Source organism: Calidris pugnax, unplaced genomic scaffold, assembly GCF_001431845.1.
Source record: "Calidris pugnax isolate Ruff unplaced genomic scaffold, ASM143184v1 scaffold13, whole genome shotgun sequence".
Taxonomy (NCBI): domain Eukaryota; kingdom Metazoa; phylum Chordata; class Aves; order Charadriiformes; family Scolopacidae; genus Calidris; species Calidris pugnax.
In genome coordinates, this window is record NW_015090810.1 from 22602705 (window position 1) to 22616739 (window position 14035).

The 14035-nt window shown below is 40.2% G+C and overlaps 1 protein-coding gene across 3 annotated transcripts in view; it reads right to left on the bottom strand.

Annotated features, from left to right (window-relative positions):
* Positions 1 to 951: 951 nt before the first annotated feature.
* The window catches only part of ESCO1 (establishment of sister chromatid cohesion N-acetyltransferase 1), a 32546-nt gene continuing 19462 nt past the window's right edge, over positions 952 to 14035 (bottom strand). The window contains exons 7-10 of one of the 3 annotated variants that reach the window (XM_014938747.1): positions 8250 to 8339; positions 5246 to 5389; positions 4167 to 4354; positions 952 to 1869 (exon numbers count right to left, since the gene is read on the bottom strand). In XM_014938747.1, coding sequence (XP_014794233.1) covers positions 1722 to 1869; positions 4167 to 4354; positions 5246 to 5389; positions 8250 to 8339 — 570 coding nt within the window. In that variant the 3' untranslated portion in view covers positions 952 to 1721. Of the gene's footprint in view, positions 1870 to 4166; positions 4355 to 5245; positions 5390 to 8249; positions 8340 to 8936; positions 9060 to 14035 lie in introns of those variants that run through there. The other 2 variants (XM_014938746.1, XR_001411565.1) reach the window with 2 other exon arrangements.

Genomic DNA, 14035 nt, shown 5'->3' on the forward strand with positions numbered 1-14035 from the left:
GTTTATAATGTGCTTTCATTAAATTTGAATATATTAAGTTACCATTTCAGTCTGCTCTCTCCTCACTGGCGCTTTGCACAGGCTGCCCCTTCTCTCTCCCTTCACACACACCAGCACCTGCCCCCATGGAACCCACCTCCTGCTGCGAAGGGGAGTCCCACGCCTCGGTTCCACAGAGTTAACGTGGGGGGCTGCCCCAGGAGAGACCTTGGGAAGTGGGCACGTGGGATCTGGGAGAGCAGGTTTGTGTCAGGCTGGAAGTACCAATTTCTAGCCCCCTGCAGTATCATCAGTTGAAAAAACGTGCTTGGAAAGCACACTTGAGTGTCGCACGAGCATGAACTCAAGAGCAGTAGGAGCACCTCAACGCTTTATCACTTTCAGAGCCCACCAGAGAGCAGCCCCTTCAACTGCCCTGTGAATCCCCACCACCTTTATACCAAAAGCCTTTAGGGTTTGCTCACCAGCCCCTTGACAACGAGCAGTCACAGCTTGGCAACAGCAGCCGCTACAGCTTCAGTTCTAAGGTCTCTGAACACCATCTCAGAGGTGGTGCGAGGTCTCTGCTTTAGCTCTAGGTCAAGGACAGCACAATGTGAACAAGTTTATCCAAACTCCACATCGGTTCCAAAATTAAACCATAAGACAGGAAAGATTTAATGCAGTTTAAACTTCTATTAGTGTTTTAAGCTATTTTCTAGGCTGGAGGCATCACCGCTCGCTGCACCCTAAACCCCCTAGGAGGCTGGCATTGACCCGGAGCTCCTGGGGAGCAGACCCTTGGGGTGTGACACAAGTGACAAAGGCAGCTGTGACCCCAAGGAGGTACAAATACAGTGACTCTTATCTCCAGAAACTGCTCCAAAACACATGCTGCCACTAAGGTCGCATTTCACCCACAAAAGTATGAAATACACTAAAGATTCATTCAGGCTTCGTATCGATACAGAGTAACTTTAAAAAAAGCTATCAAGTATTTTATTTTTAATCTATCTACATTATGTACAGATCAAGAAAGGCCACAGCAGTTTTTTTCAACATACAAACCCTTTAAAAGAGGAGAGATTTATGAAGGAGTGACAAGTATCAAACCAAAGTCCCCTAACCAAGGTACACACCCGGCACAGTACTTTAAAGAAAAGGGACGAGCACCCCCGTCCTCGGGGTTCATGTCCCACCTTTTACTCTTAACAGCTCATCGGGGGGAGGAGGGGACGGGGACAGAACTGGTTTCCACCCAGTGGGCTCCCTCACAGCTACCTGCGCCCAGAATGCACTCAGGAAGCCTTCGGGCAGCCCGTCAGGGGGTGCCACCTCACCCCCCAGGACTGCTCCTCGCCCGGTGCCACCTGGCAGAGGAAGGGGCAGGGTCTGGCCCGGGGTAAGGGCTCCAGCGCCCGCCCCGCAGGGACAGGGGGGGCTTTGCATTAGGTTACAGTCCACTATGAACAACTGGCTGCCGCATTGTAAACATGACTAACTAGATAAAATACAATCAAACTTCTGTAAAAGTTAATAAAATAGCTTTCTTTTAGAAAAACAAAAAGTTAGCCTATTACTGCATTGTTTACAATTTTAATAAAATAGTACAACCTTGTGGTTGTTACCAGTCCTGAGTTGGCTTGTAAGAAAAATGGCCCTGGCTCCTGCTGGAGGCCTGCGCCCGCCCCGCGCGCTCCCGGCAGAAGCCTCCCGCTCCGGAGGGATTCCCTGGGGAGCAGTCAGGCCTGGTGCTGCCCGTTGAGGAAGTTGTACACCAGGAACTGGCCGGTGCCGCAGTACTGCGTCGCAAAGAGCTTGCCGTCGGGAGTGGGGTCAGAGAAAGCAATTTCTTCTTTACTTAAGTATGAGCCGTAGATGAAATTGCTCCTGTTAAAAGGAAATTAAAAAGAAAAAAAAAAGAGAGAATTACCTTCAAGGAATAATGCAAGAAGATTTATGCTATTAGGCCACAAACCATTAAAGTGTCCCAGACATTCAAAAAGGAGAAGCTCCATTAGTTCATACGAGTACAGCCATCTCTTCCCATCTCCTCCTCCCAAACGGCAAGGAGAATCACTGCTGCTGGGAGGGGTTTTATAAAGTTTGGTATTTTAGAGGAAATTTTCATACAGAGCAATTACTTGCGAGCTGCATCAAGAGTTCAATTTCACGGTTTTAGAAAAAGTTTGAATTGATTCCAACTATTTCTTCATAGAAAAGAGACTGCTCTCATGATGACTGCAGTCACTAGGAATGGAGACGTCAGCTACAAACAAGTCCGGGTGCTTCTCCAGGGGGCTGAAAGGACCTGAGGAAATTGTAAAGTTCTTGGTTTGAAACAAAAAAACAACACCCAAACATTTGACATTTGGATGAGAGCACATCTTGGATTCATTTAGAACATCTAAGAACACACCCTTAAGGCATAATTCATAAGTGAAACACTTTCAGTATTAACTATACAGAAAGATTCGATTTGCTTTACTGCTTCATGAAAGTGTTTGTTTATGTTTTATTCTTATTTGAAGCAAGAGGAGAGACTGAAGGGACACCATTGCGTTTCTGGATGGCTACAAGCACATATTTAGAAAACTGATCTCAGGCTTTAAGATCTCAATCAGGAGAAGGAAGAGATAGTGTTTATCCTTGAAAAAAGAAGAAACGCCCATTAAAGTAAAGTTTCTTAATTCCTATAAAGTAAACTTACATGTACTTGCAGAGCAAGTATGAACTTCAATTGTATATGGACATCTCCATTAAGTCTTGAGGAACAGACAATAGGAACAAAATCCTTCTTTAATTCCTACCAGCTTTACTTGCTTCTCTTCAGTGTATGTAGGAAGACGATTTTGCAAGACCCTTAAGACTGTCTGACGGGGTTTTTGTGACCACAGGTGGGCTCTGAAAGCTCGAGTGAAACAGGGCAGATATCCTCAAGGTGGACTCAAGTTTACACCGGCTCTGGTGGACATCATCAGACCCTTCTACAAACCAACCCAGCAGCAGAATAACACAAGGCTCTTTTGGGCAAGCCTGTTTTCTGCCAAGGTAGCAAGAAGCTAATGGAAAGTCAAAGAAGCACCAGAGCCCGGTGGAAGGTAAGATGCAGCGCACAGCTCTGAGGGAAACTGAGACCTCTCCTTGCTAACTGCAACAGACCATTAAAATGGATTCTAAAGATCCTTTAGAGCTGTAGCTGAGGGAGCAACTCCAGGAGCACTTTGAGGAAGAAATCTCTCCTTTAGAAGTAGTTTCTAGGAAGCTACTGAATACACGATTAAAAATCAGCCAAAAATAAAACCCAAATCACCAGTTAATGTGCTTCTCTGGATACAGCTTTACAGTTGAAAGCTCAGACAGAACACGATCTAGTAAGAACTTTCTAGTTGCCCCAACAGCCACACAAGATGCATTCTGCAGAGCAGAGTAGCTTTGCCAGGCTCTCCAAATACCCAAGAGGGGGAGGACAGGCAGACACAGGAGTAGCTGTCCCTTAAACTCCACAAGATGGGGCCAGCCAGGCACCCCACACAAACCTGACAGCCCAGCAGTAACAAGATTGGGGTAGTTCTCAGCATTACTCAGAACAGGTGGTTAAACTTCTAGGAGATGTCACTGGAAGAAACCCAAGGTCTGGAGATCAACACATTTAACACTTATCTGAACTGCAGCACAGATGTTTGAGTCCTTTTATGGATCTAGCACTTAGCATTCAGCTGAACACACTCATCACTAAAAAAATTGAAAATATCTCCTAAGGCTCAGTGAATCTGAGTTAAAAAAAAAAAAAGGTAGAGTTGGAAGCCACCAGATGACATCACACCATTCAGTGCACTCGTCTCTGTTCTTTCCTCCTTTCTACCTCTAAGGAATGGACACTGGGCCAATGATTGGGTCACAGTCCTTAACACTTGGGTAATCTAACACTGTGACCAAGGAGAGTCTCATTTCCTTCACTCAGGGAAGGATTAACCCGAGCTCACTGGCCTTCCACTCGGCTGACTGACTGCAACCGCGATTGCAGAAAACTGGCCTTGCTTACTGAACTGTCAACTGGGCTCAAATCTACATCCCCAGTGTCCCCAGCGGCTTAAAAATACAAGCTCGAGACACACAAAGCAATAAATGTCTTGGGCTGAGTTTTATCTAAAACACGTGTAACCAAGGAACGAACTTTGTATTACCTAAGACACTCGATCATCCGAGAAGCAATCTTCTTTCGGCGCATCATGCTGAACACCCATATTCGACTAATCCCACAAATAGCAGGTTCTGGAGAAGTTGAACAGCACCACGCTTTTTGCCTTTCAAATATGACTTTTTCATTTTCTGAACTGACTTCTGGAACCTTCTCTTCTATAACTCTGTAGCCCTGCAGGTGATGTAAAAAAAAATAAATTGTCACTTTATGAAAGCATTGCTAGTGACTGAATAAAGTAATTCTTGTGTAATTTATTTCAGTTAAACATACTTACATGCTAAAATGCCTTACCAAAAAGACTGTATATTTGTGTCTCACTTAATTTCTCTTAGCAGTTTCAAAATTGGAACAGATGAGAAAAGATTAACCCAAAAAACCCTCTAAAGCTTATCCAATTTAAAATAACAGCAACAAGTAATTAAATTCTTTCTACCACCTGTATTAAAGTGTTTTCATCAAATTCTCCGACTTTGACTAAGATTGTTTTGCTTCTTGTAAACTGGTGTTTTCTACCATCCCTTGGGAGTAGCCAACAAGGGAACCCACAGAATATGCCACAAAGTTCTGACATCAGTTTTCAGTACTGTGAGTGGCAGCACGACTTCTTGTCCTGCTCTGCACAGTTCTGTCCTCTGCTTCTGGTCACTGTGAAGCTGTTTGACCCCTCAGTGGTTCAACCCAATCCTACAGAGTACCCACTTCTCCAGCTGCCTTGGATTTCTACCGGGCAGGGAGCTGGGTCTGCTTGTCAAGAGGGAAGAGGAGGACCAAGCTATAACAGCAGAGTAAGCAAAATTCCACCCTTCACCTGTAGATGAGCAGGTCTGAGCCAAGTACAGCTCCATACACATGTATCAGCTCAGTGTCAACTACACAAACAGCTCCATTTCAGGATGAGCTACCACCCAAAGTCTCCTCCCTTCTGGAAAAGGCATATATGGAATACTTATTTGCTAAATGGTGGATTTAAACTCTTAGGTAATTCTATACTTTCAGAATGTCTGAAGAACCACAGTCACTAAGCACTGACACAGGGTGCTTTTCTCCAATTCAATCACTTACCCATTGGATATGTTCTGCAATTAAACAGCCAATAACTTTTTTGTCGTTAGAAATAAAAAGAAGAGTTTTAGTTCTAGAGTAACACATGAGCGGAGCTTGCTGGAATCCCAAGTCATTGTCTACCATTTCTCTAATTTCTTCAACCTGTCAAAATAAGTTTAAATGCTGTTTAAGGAACACATGTAAATATACATTTGTATAAATATATATATCAGCAAAAATGCACTAAGGTATCTAGAACACTGAAAGCTCTTCCAGAAGTTAAGGATTTCCCTAAGTAACCTGCAACATGCTGGTCTACATAAGTGTTCCTTAAATAATACTGAGCTGAAAACAGGAAGAGACCTCTAAGTCATCTTCCATTAAGTCAAACTTGAGTTAGTCAAAGGCTAACAGGGAGAATGCAAATAATCAAAGTATCAACACTGATATTCTAGAAGTAAATGAGATCTATGCCAAAAATTAAAAACTAGCTTAGTTGAAGGTTTTCTGTCTGTTATTTTTTAAGTTTTGAAAGAACTAATCCATGAAGGGTTCTGAGCAGATGACAGCAAGCATGGTGACACGGCAGCTAGAGAATGTATGCATTTCTTGTAAAGCTGTCTTCTCTTTCCTCAAACTTTCTGCTCTTCCATTAGCTTTGCAAGGAGTAACCGAATCCAAACCCACAATTTTGTTTAATATTAGTAAGTAACAAAGGCTTATGCAGGAGCTGAGATTTTGCTGTGGGGTTCTTGTACCCAGAACCAAGCATTGAAACAGCCTCTGTCATCCCTCTGCCATGGTTTGGGCTGGGCTGGCCACTAAAGCAGACAGAAGTAAGGTGGCCTTTCCTATGTGGTGCATTAAATGGCAGAAGCTTCGTTAACGCATGTTGTACTTACATTAGTACAGAATTACTGATGTGATGATTATATGAAGCTAAAGCAAAACTGGAATTACTGATGTGATGATTATATGAAGCTAGTGCTGATCAAATGAAAATTGTGTTAAAAAATGCTTTTAAAACACACGGTATCAGTTACTCTCTACTTTTTCATCTAACCTCCAGGTACCAGTCTTTTAACGACAAGTGCATTCAGCCCATTTGAAACACTAAGTCACCATTCTTGGCCACTCATCCAGAGCGGTGACAGTTGTAGATTCTCTCAACTTCACCCACGCAGGACAGAGAGCTCTATCCTAAATTAGGATAATGTAAGTAATCCTTTCTTCAGCCATTTTAGTAAAAAATGAAAGTACTAAAATTAAGGTAATACCACCAAAGAAACAAGACTTAAAAAATAAATGTATCTGCATTAAATACTGTAAAAATAACTTCAATAACTTTAAAAAAGTCTATGTTAGTCTAAAGAAAACCCGTTACAGCCACGCCAGAGCAAATTGTCTTGGGCACCAATTCAGCCTCTAGATGTCCCTTCCAACCCCAACCATTCTGTGATCCTGGGATGGTGATAGTGGAAAAAAGTACCCGTTAGTCACAGCAAATCCCCAGCAAAACAGAATCAATGCCCTGCTACTGAGAAAACAGATGTAATGACATATTGAGATGTATGAACACAGGCCAGCCAGCAAGACACCAAAGTGCCCTGCTGCTCTAAGTCTCCACTAGTGCACTGTGCCCAGTTTTAGATAAAAAGGTTCAAAATAAACATGAGACACGGCACAAGTAGAAATCATCTAGAGGAGAGTATAACAACGGCCAGAGCTCTATCAAACATTTTTTAGGGGTATAAACTAAATAAAAGCACATCCCGTCAATCTCTTTAAACAATCAGAGCTTGTTGAGGCACAAAAAAAAGCTGTTTCAAAGAGGAAAAGAAGGATGTTTTCTACAGCTATGGCAGTGTGATGAGCAGTAATGAGCTTAAATTGCAGTACAAATATTCTGTTGGATGTGTAAGGGAAACTTCCTAAGTGAATTGGCTAGTGAAGCTCTGTAACAAAGTCTGGAGAGGTCAGCAAAACCTCCAGAGGTAGAAGTTTTAGAAAGTTGTCAGACGCATCACAAACCAGAGCTTATGCTGCTTGGGATACAGGAATGGACTAGATGACTTTGAGGCCACTTCCCACCTAAATCCTGGTTTTATCCAAAAATCATTCAGAGAATGGTGCCATATTCATACTGTATAATAAAGCCATAAAATCATAGAATGGTTAGAGTTGGAAGGGACCTTAAAGATCATTGAGTTCCAACCCCCCTGCCATGGGCAGAAACACCCCCCCCCAGATCAGGTTGCTCAAAGCCTCATCCAGCCTGGCCTTGAACACCTCCAGGGATGGGGCATCCACAGCTTCTCTAGGCAACCTGTTCCAGCGTCTCACCACACTCACAGTGAAGGATTTCTTTCTAGGATCTAACCTAAGTCTCCCCCCTTTCAGTTTAAAACCATTATCCCTTGTCTTATTGCTCCACTCCCTGACAAAGAGTCCCTCCCTATCTCTCCTGTAGCCCCCCTTCAGGTACTGGAAGGCCACTATAAAGTCTCCCCAGAGCCTTCTCCAGGCTGAACAACCCCAGCTCTCTCAGCCTGTCCTCATAGGAGAGGTGCTCCATCCCTCTGATCATATTCGTGGCCCTCTTCTGGACCCGTTCCAACAGGTCCATGACCTTCCTGTGTTGAGGACTCCAAAGCTGGACACAGTACTCCAGGTGGGGTCTCACCAGAGCAGAGGGGCAGAATCACCTCCCTTGACCTGCTGGCCACACTTCTTTTAATGCAACCCAGGATGCAGTTAAAAAAATAAAATATCAGTTGGTTGATGCTGTTCCTGTCCCCGCCTTCCACCCCTGCCCACACCCAGCCTCTCGATGAAGAGTGGCAGTGCCCAAGAGTGCAATGTCAGACCTGTTTGTGGAAAAAGCTACAGAAACACTGCAGTTTTGAGTCCAACTTAAACAGCTCAGATATAAATTATACAAACTCTACTATAAGCATTGTCATTACTTATATGAAAACATCAAACAAGGTAAGATATACAAGTCTGGTCTTTTTCACCATACCTTTTTAAGTGCATACTTTGGGTCATCAGGTAGAACCATTATTATCTTTCCATCAGGATATTCAGCCAAAATTCTCTCCTTTTTCCAACCCTAAATAAAACAAACACTTATCTAAACCATACAGGAGCTGTACTTTTAAAAACAGAAAATGCATATTATTGGTCTAGACACTGAATTTATGCAGAGACTTCACACAATTTAGCAGTTGCTTTGCTAGAGAAGGAAACTTCAGCTAGCTTTTTAAAATGAGCACGACAGATATAATACAATCTTATTTATACAAAAATTTATACAATAGCCTAACTACATCTAGAAACAATTTGTGAAAGTGTCTTATAATTTCCCAACTAGATTTCTTTTTCCCCCAGCACTGAAGTGCAAACTGAATTTTAAAACAGAAGTAGCAAACTCAGCTCATATAACTGATTTTCAAACCTATGTAATACTTATTTTCCGAAGTCCAGTGAATGGGAAAAACCCTATGTTTTATTAAAAGATTTCTTTTTAACATAGTTACCTCCACAAATACACACTCAGTTTTAAAGTTTGGCATGCGAAAGACCTCCAGGAGGTTCTAAGTGAACTGATTGGCATGCAGTTGCCCAAAATGTAAGGAATAGTTTATTTTGTTACTGATCATAATTGTTAAAGCCACAAGAAGGATACTAGAAAAAATTTTATAACTACCTTCTAAGAATCTAATGGGGAAGGAGGCTACGTTGTGTGTATCTGAAGTATAAACATACTCAAAAAAATAGAGGTAATTAACTCTTCTTCAGATCCACACTCGTGGTGAATAATGAGCAGTACCTGCATGGAAAAAAACAAAACAAAAAAGCCACTTAAATCTAGTAAGATGGGACTGGTAGATATTAGAACTCAAGTTGCTTTGATGGGACCTAAAAATATTGAATGCAGAAGGAAATTCAGCCACTAAAAAGGCTGATCTACAAGTCTTACTCAAAGCAACTTTAAATAAAAAAGCCTTTGAAGAAACAATATTGATGGAATAATTCTCATTGAAATCTGTACCTTCCCATAAAATAACGTTCAACTAAAGACCAAACAATGGAATTTGGCACTGAATGAATGCCATGTACACTACCACAAAAAGTGACAAACTTAAGTGTTACAATACTTGATCTGTATCTCATTTTAATCATGCTGATTTTACTCCTTTACTGCAAACAAGACATGAAGAGAATAATTTTAGAAATTTATCTACTTGCTGGTAGCTCTGGAACTATTTAAGTGTAAGCTGAGCACCCAGCATGGCAATGGTAGCACCACAGACACCATTTTAATCCTGCCTGCTTTTCTTTCAGTAGTAGTTGCACTAAATACCAACACAAATGAGGATCCTATTTGAATTTATATACATTATGGTCTGAACACGATGGGCAGTAAACAGCAGTGCCACAATATTCAGGTCAGCAGAAGAGTGCATTTGTGGGATTGTGACATGCTTTTTGAGACTGTTAAAAAGGTGTCAAAAGATTCAGGTAAGGATTACTACTCTCCAACCTCAAATACCATCCTCTCTTTTTTTTGTGTGTGTCTTTTGCTGCCTTCTGGCTATCCATTTGCCCTGCAAAAGCTCTCTATAGCTTACTTTAAACCAACTGTGACCACCACTCAGCCAATAAATGCAGTGTGTTTGATAATCCTACCATTACAGCATCCAGCAGGCCTAAGGCAGAACACTAAATTTTAGGTTGCAGGCCTAATGCAGAAAATTCAACCCTAAATTTTACGTCAAAGTATCCTGTTAAAATTATAGCCAGGTATTTCCAACAAAATTAAATCCAATGGAAGAAAACATTTCTGAACATCATACTGTTGTCGAGTTTAAGCAACAGTATATTAGCAGAAGTCTAAAAATAATTCTGTAAAAGTGCAATAATTGACTATTGAATACTTAGAACTCATTATTTTCATTATTGTCCAGCTGTTCATTTTCTTAAGTCATTAGTATAATACAGCAACTGATCATATTCACAGGAGGGATAGTTTCTAAACTGAAGTATTTTGGAATTGATTCAGATGAAACTTTCCAAGAAGTTTCTGCGAACATCCAAGATTTTCAGTGAAGACATTTTAAAGTCATATTCCCTTGTTATTGATGCAACTCTAAGAATTTCAAGAAGAAAAACTAACATTTCACATAAGCATCTGCATCTTCAGTATCTTTATTATTCATTCTTAGTAAGGAATGAATTGTGCTTCCTTTAAGCCAGACAAATGGAAGTAATGCACAGGACTGGTCACAGCTCTGTCATATTCTGACACGAAAGCCATTAATGAAAATGTGCTATAGCTTCAACTGGAACTCATCCTACCAGATGCCTACAATACACAAAATATGCTGTAGTACCAGTACTTTGCATATGGTCTGAAGATGACTACCCTGAACACACCTATTAACATTTTTTCTAAACAAACCCGCACTGTTTAAACACTATTAAAACAAAATACAACAGCCTGCAAGGTATTGCAATCTCTGAGAAATCAAGTAGGACTCCTTCACCCAGGCACACGGCAAGACCACCTTACTGTTGTAAGAAACAAAAGCATTATGCCTGCAACATACTTTATAATATTCTACTGCAAAAATTGCCTTTCCTTTCCTTTTAATTGACATTACTTTAGGGCATTAAAACTTTGCTGTTGAATCAGACGCCCAAGGATTGATACACATTGCTTGTGATGACGAAAGAAGTCAAAAGGAAAATTATTGTTCCCACCAGGACACATGTTCTGCAAGGCCTGGGGTAAAAGAACATGGTTATACCACTCCCCAATAGTGGAAGTCCATGTTCAACAACAGATTAGCTATAGCCAGCAGTAGCAAGGCACATACAGCCAAACACACAACATAACTGTTGCAATACCCTCCTCCTCTCCATGTTACAGCTATTTATCCTAGAGGTATTTGCAGTTGTTTGAGAACAAAAATCTTTTTTAATCTACCTCCAACTTTTCTTCTCAAAGCAAACAAGACTGAAGATTGCTTCTGCTTGTTTATTAAGATGCAATGGCAATAGAATTACAAAATAAAGAAATTATTAAAAAAAAGAGCAATACGGACAAGCAGCAGCTGCCACATCAGGAGATAGTCCGGGCAGCAATTACCACTACACTGTGTAATGAATTGCTTTCACTAGATATTAAATAAGTATATAATGAATGATGTAGAATATAGTTGTAAAGATGACTCCAACATTAATAGTACAATAACTGAAACGTTCAGCACTCAATTTCACATGAACTACATTCTGCTTATAGTTTAAAATAATCTCTGATGTAGATTTATCTTTAAAAGCTTAAGTTAGAAGACACAATAGACTGCTTCCCATGCATTTCCTCATGCTTAAAAAGTTCTTATGTAAGAGTAGAAAATGGGACAGCAAACCTGGCACCTATATATGTCAGTTCAGATTGTCTGTACTCCTTACTTCTCAAATGAATTCAAACACTTGAAAATTGGTGGTGGTTTATTTTTATACCCATTTTTCCTCAAAAATATTGAGGTAGTGAGAGAAGTGTGGTTAATATTGTATAATTCTTGGTCTTCGCTATGAAGTTTTCCCCTAATAATCAAGTTTAGTATGAAATTTTGTGGACTTTTATCCTTGATAATTTGCAGCAGAGAAATGGGTCTACTGCATTCTTCTTCCTAACTCTTCCATCAAATTACAGATACTCTGCCCTTTTTCCTATGAACTTAATATGGAGAATACTACCCTCTGTTAAAACTAGAGATTCTCACAGAAGACAGCTAACAGTAATAATATTTCAGACAAAATTCTTAAGTTTTATATTGTACAGATGTATCACTTTTAGATTTAATGCGAATCAAGAAAACCATGAGATCTTTCTACGATGACATGAAATTCGCCATCATCTTCAATCCTGATATTCTATTAACCTTAGGTCTCAGAGTCAAATGTTGCTCTTTTTTTTAAAAATATCTGAAAATCATAAGAACCTCACAGATGGGCTTGGGTGCAGCAGATATTGAAAACTTATCCTATTAGACATTAGCTCAAATAACAGCTTCTTCCACTTTCTTCAACTCAAGATATTCTTAACTAAGAGGATGAGCTTGAAATACTAACCCATTAATTCCATTCACAACAGGCACCTGAATCCACAGGCATTTCCTAAGTTAAATTTTTGGCTTTGCAACTTAAAAACATCATTAAAAATAATGTCTTTCTCTTAAAAATTTTTTGCAGAAATACTAAGTTGATACCATGTGGTATCACAGAGAGGATGCACAATTGATATTGTGTGGTATCACAGCTAGAGGACTTTATAAAACTGAACCACGTATCCGTCCCACAAATTATCCACCCCACTGGAGTTAACACTTGATAGATATGATCACTCAATGCACGCACATGCTACAATGGCAAATCTTTTCTGAAGTCTTTCAGATGTCTGAAACCAGGACACTGAGACAGATTTCCTACATTTGTCTGCAACAGAGGACATCTCCCACACTAATCTATTCCTGGCTCCAGTACTGTCCTCGACCACCTTACATTCTTGCTTATTCAATTTGCATGCTTTTATTACCAGCAAATGCCACCCTTCACAAAACCTGTATCAGTCCTTGTCAATCTTCTGTTCCCAAATCTAGAAAATGTATTAAATTTGCCAAACTTTCCCTCTCCATACAAAGCCTACAACTTCCTTATTGTCTCTATCAGGAATCCAATCTCCTTGTTAGCCTGTCCTACTTCTAGGGGCATCATGGAATTTCTAGAGACCTAAATAAAATTTTTACTAAAAGAAACAAGATAGGCCTCTAAAAAAAAAAAAATAACCACAACAAAATTATATTTGTTGAAGACAGTAAATAATTTATTATTTACATGCAAACTATATTCTGGCTACTCTACCTTCAAAAAACCCACAAAGCAGCTGCATGCAGGTGGGAAAGACACTAAAGTCTGTTTCCACAGTTCACCGCAAGCAGCTCTAGCACAATAATGTATATAGGCCTTCTTTTTGTGATTCTGAGAAATGAACCATCAATAGAACTACTAGGCACTGTAACAAGAGTTTTTCCTCAAAAGGGAAGAAAAACTGCAAAAAGTCTTCTCAAGTCAGACTGGGACTGTATCATAAGGCATGAAGAATGTGAATGACAACACTGAAAAATGCTTCTAAGATACCTTAGAATGGCCTCCAAATCAACAGCAGTGCCAAATACATTAACTACATAAAAAAGAATATTTGGAGAGCTAATAAAATAACATACCAAGGTCACCAAGACCAGATGTTACTGGACCAGAAAGTCTAACTAAGAAGTTACTAAGATTTTCTCTAGTACAACTTTTTAATCCCATGATGCTACTGTCCAGTTAACACTTTCTGTCAGGGAAAGGAAAGTAGTTACCGTTTCAACACAGTAACTATATATAAATATCTAGAAACGAAGCATAGCACACCTGTGAGCCATCCTCCCGACAATCCCCACTAGAAACCTCCTAACAAATCTAGCAATCATTCTTCTGGTATTTCTGGATGAGTAAGAACTAACAAGTGGAGACTTGATGTACTAATTCACTGGTGAGAAGGCTTATCTAAAATTCAAATTATCTTCCAAGAGGTGAGGATGTTTGTGTCACAGACATTACCACAATACAATCAACCAAGAACCGCTGACTATGGGTCAAATGGCTAGTGTTAAATACTTATCTGTTTGCATGGCAAAAGTTACTTATCCATGCATAAAACAGAGTCAATCAAATTGTTACGAGGGGGGGGGGGGGAAA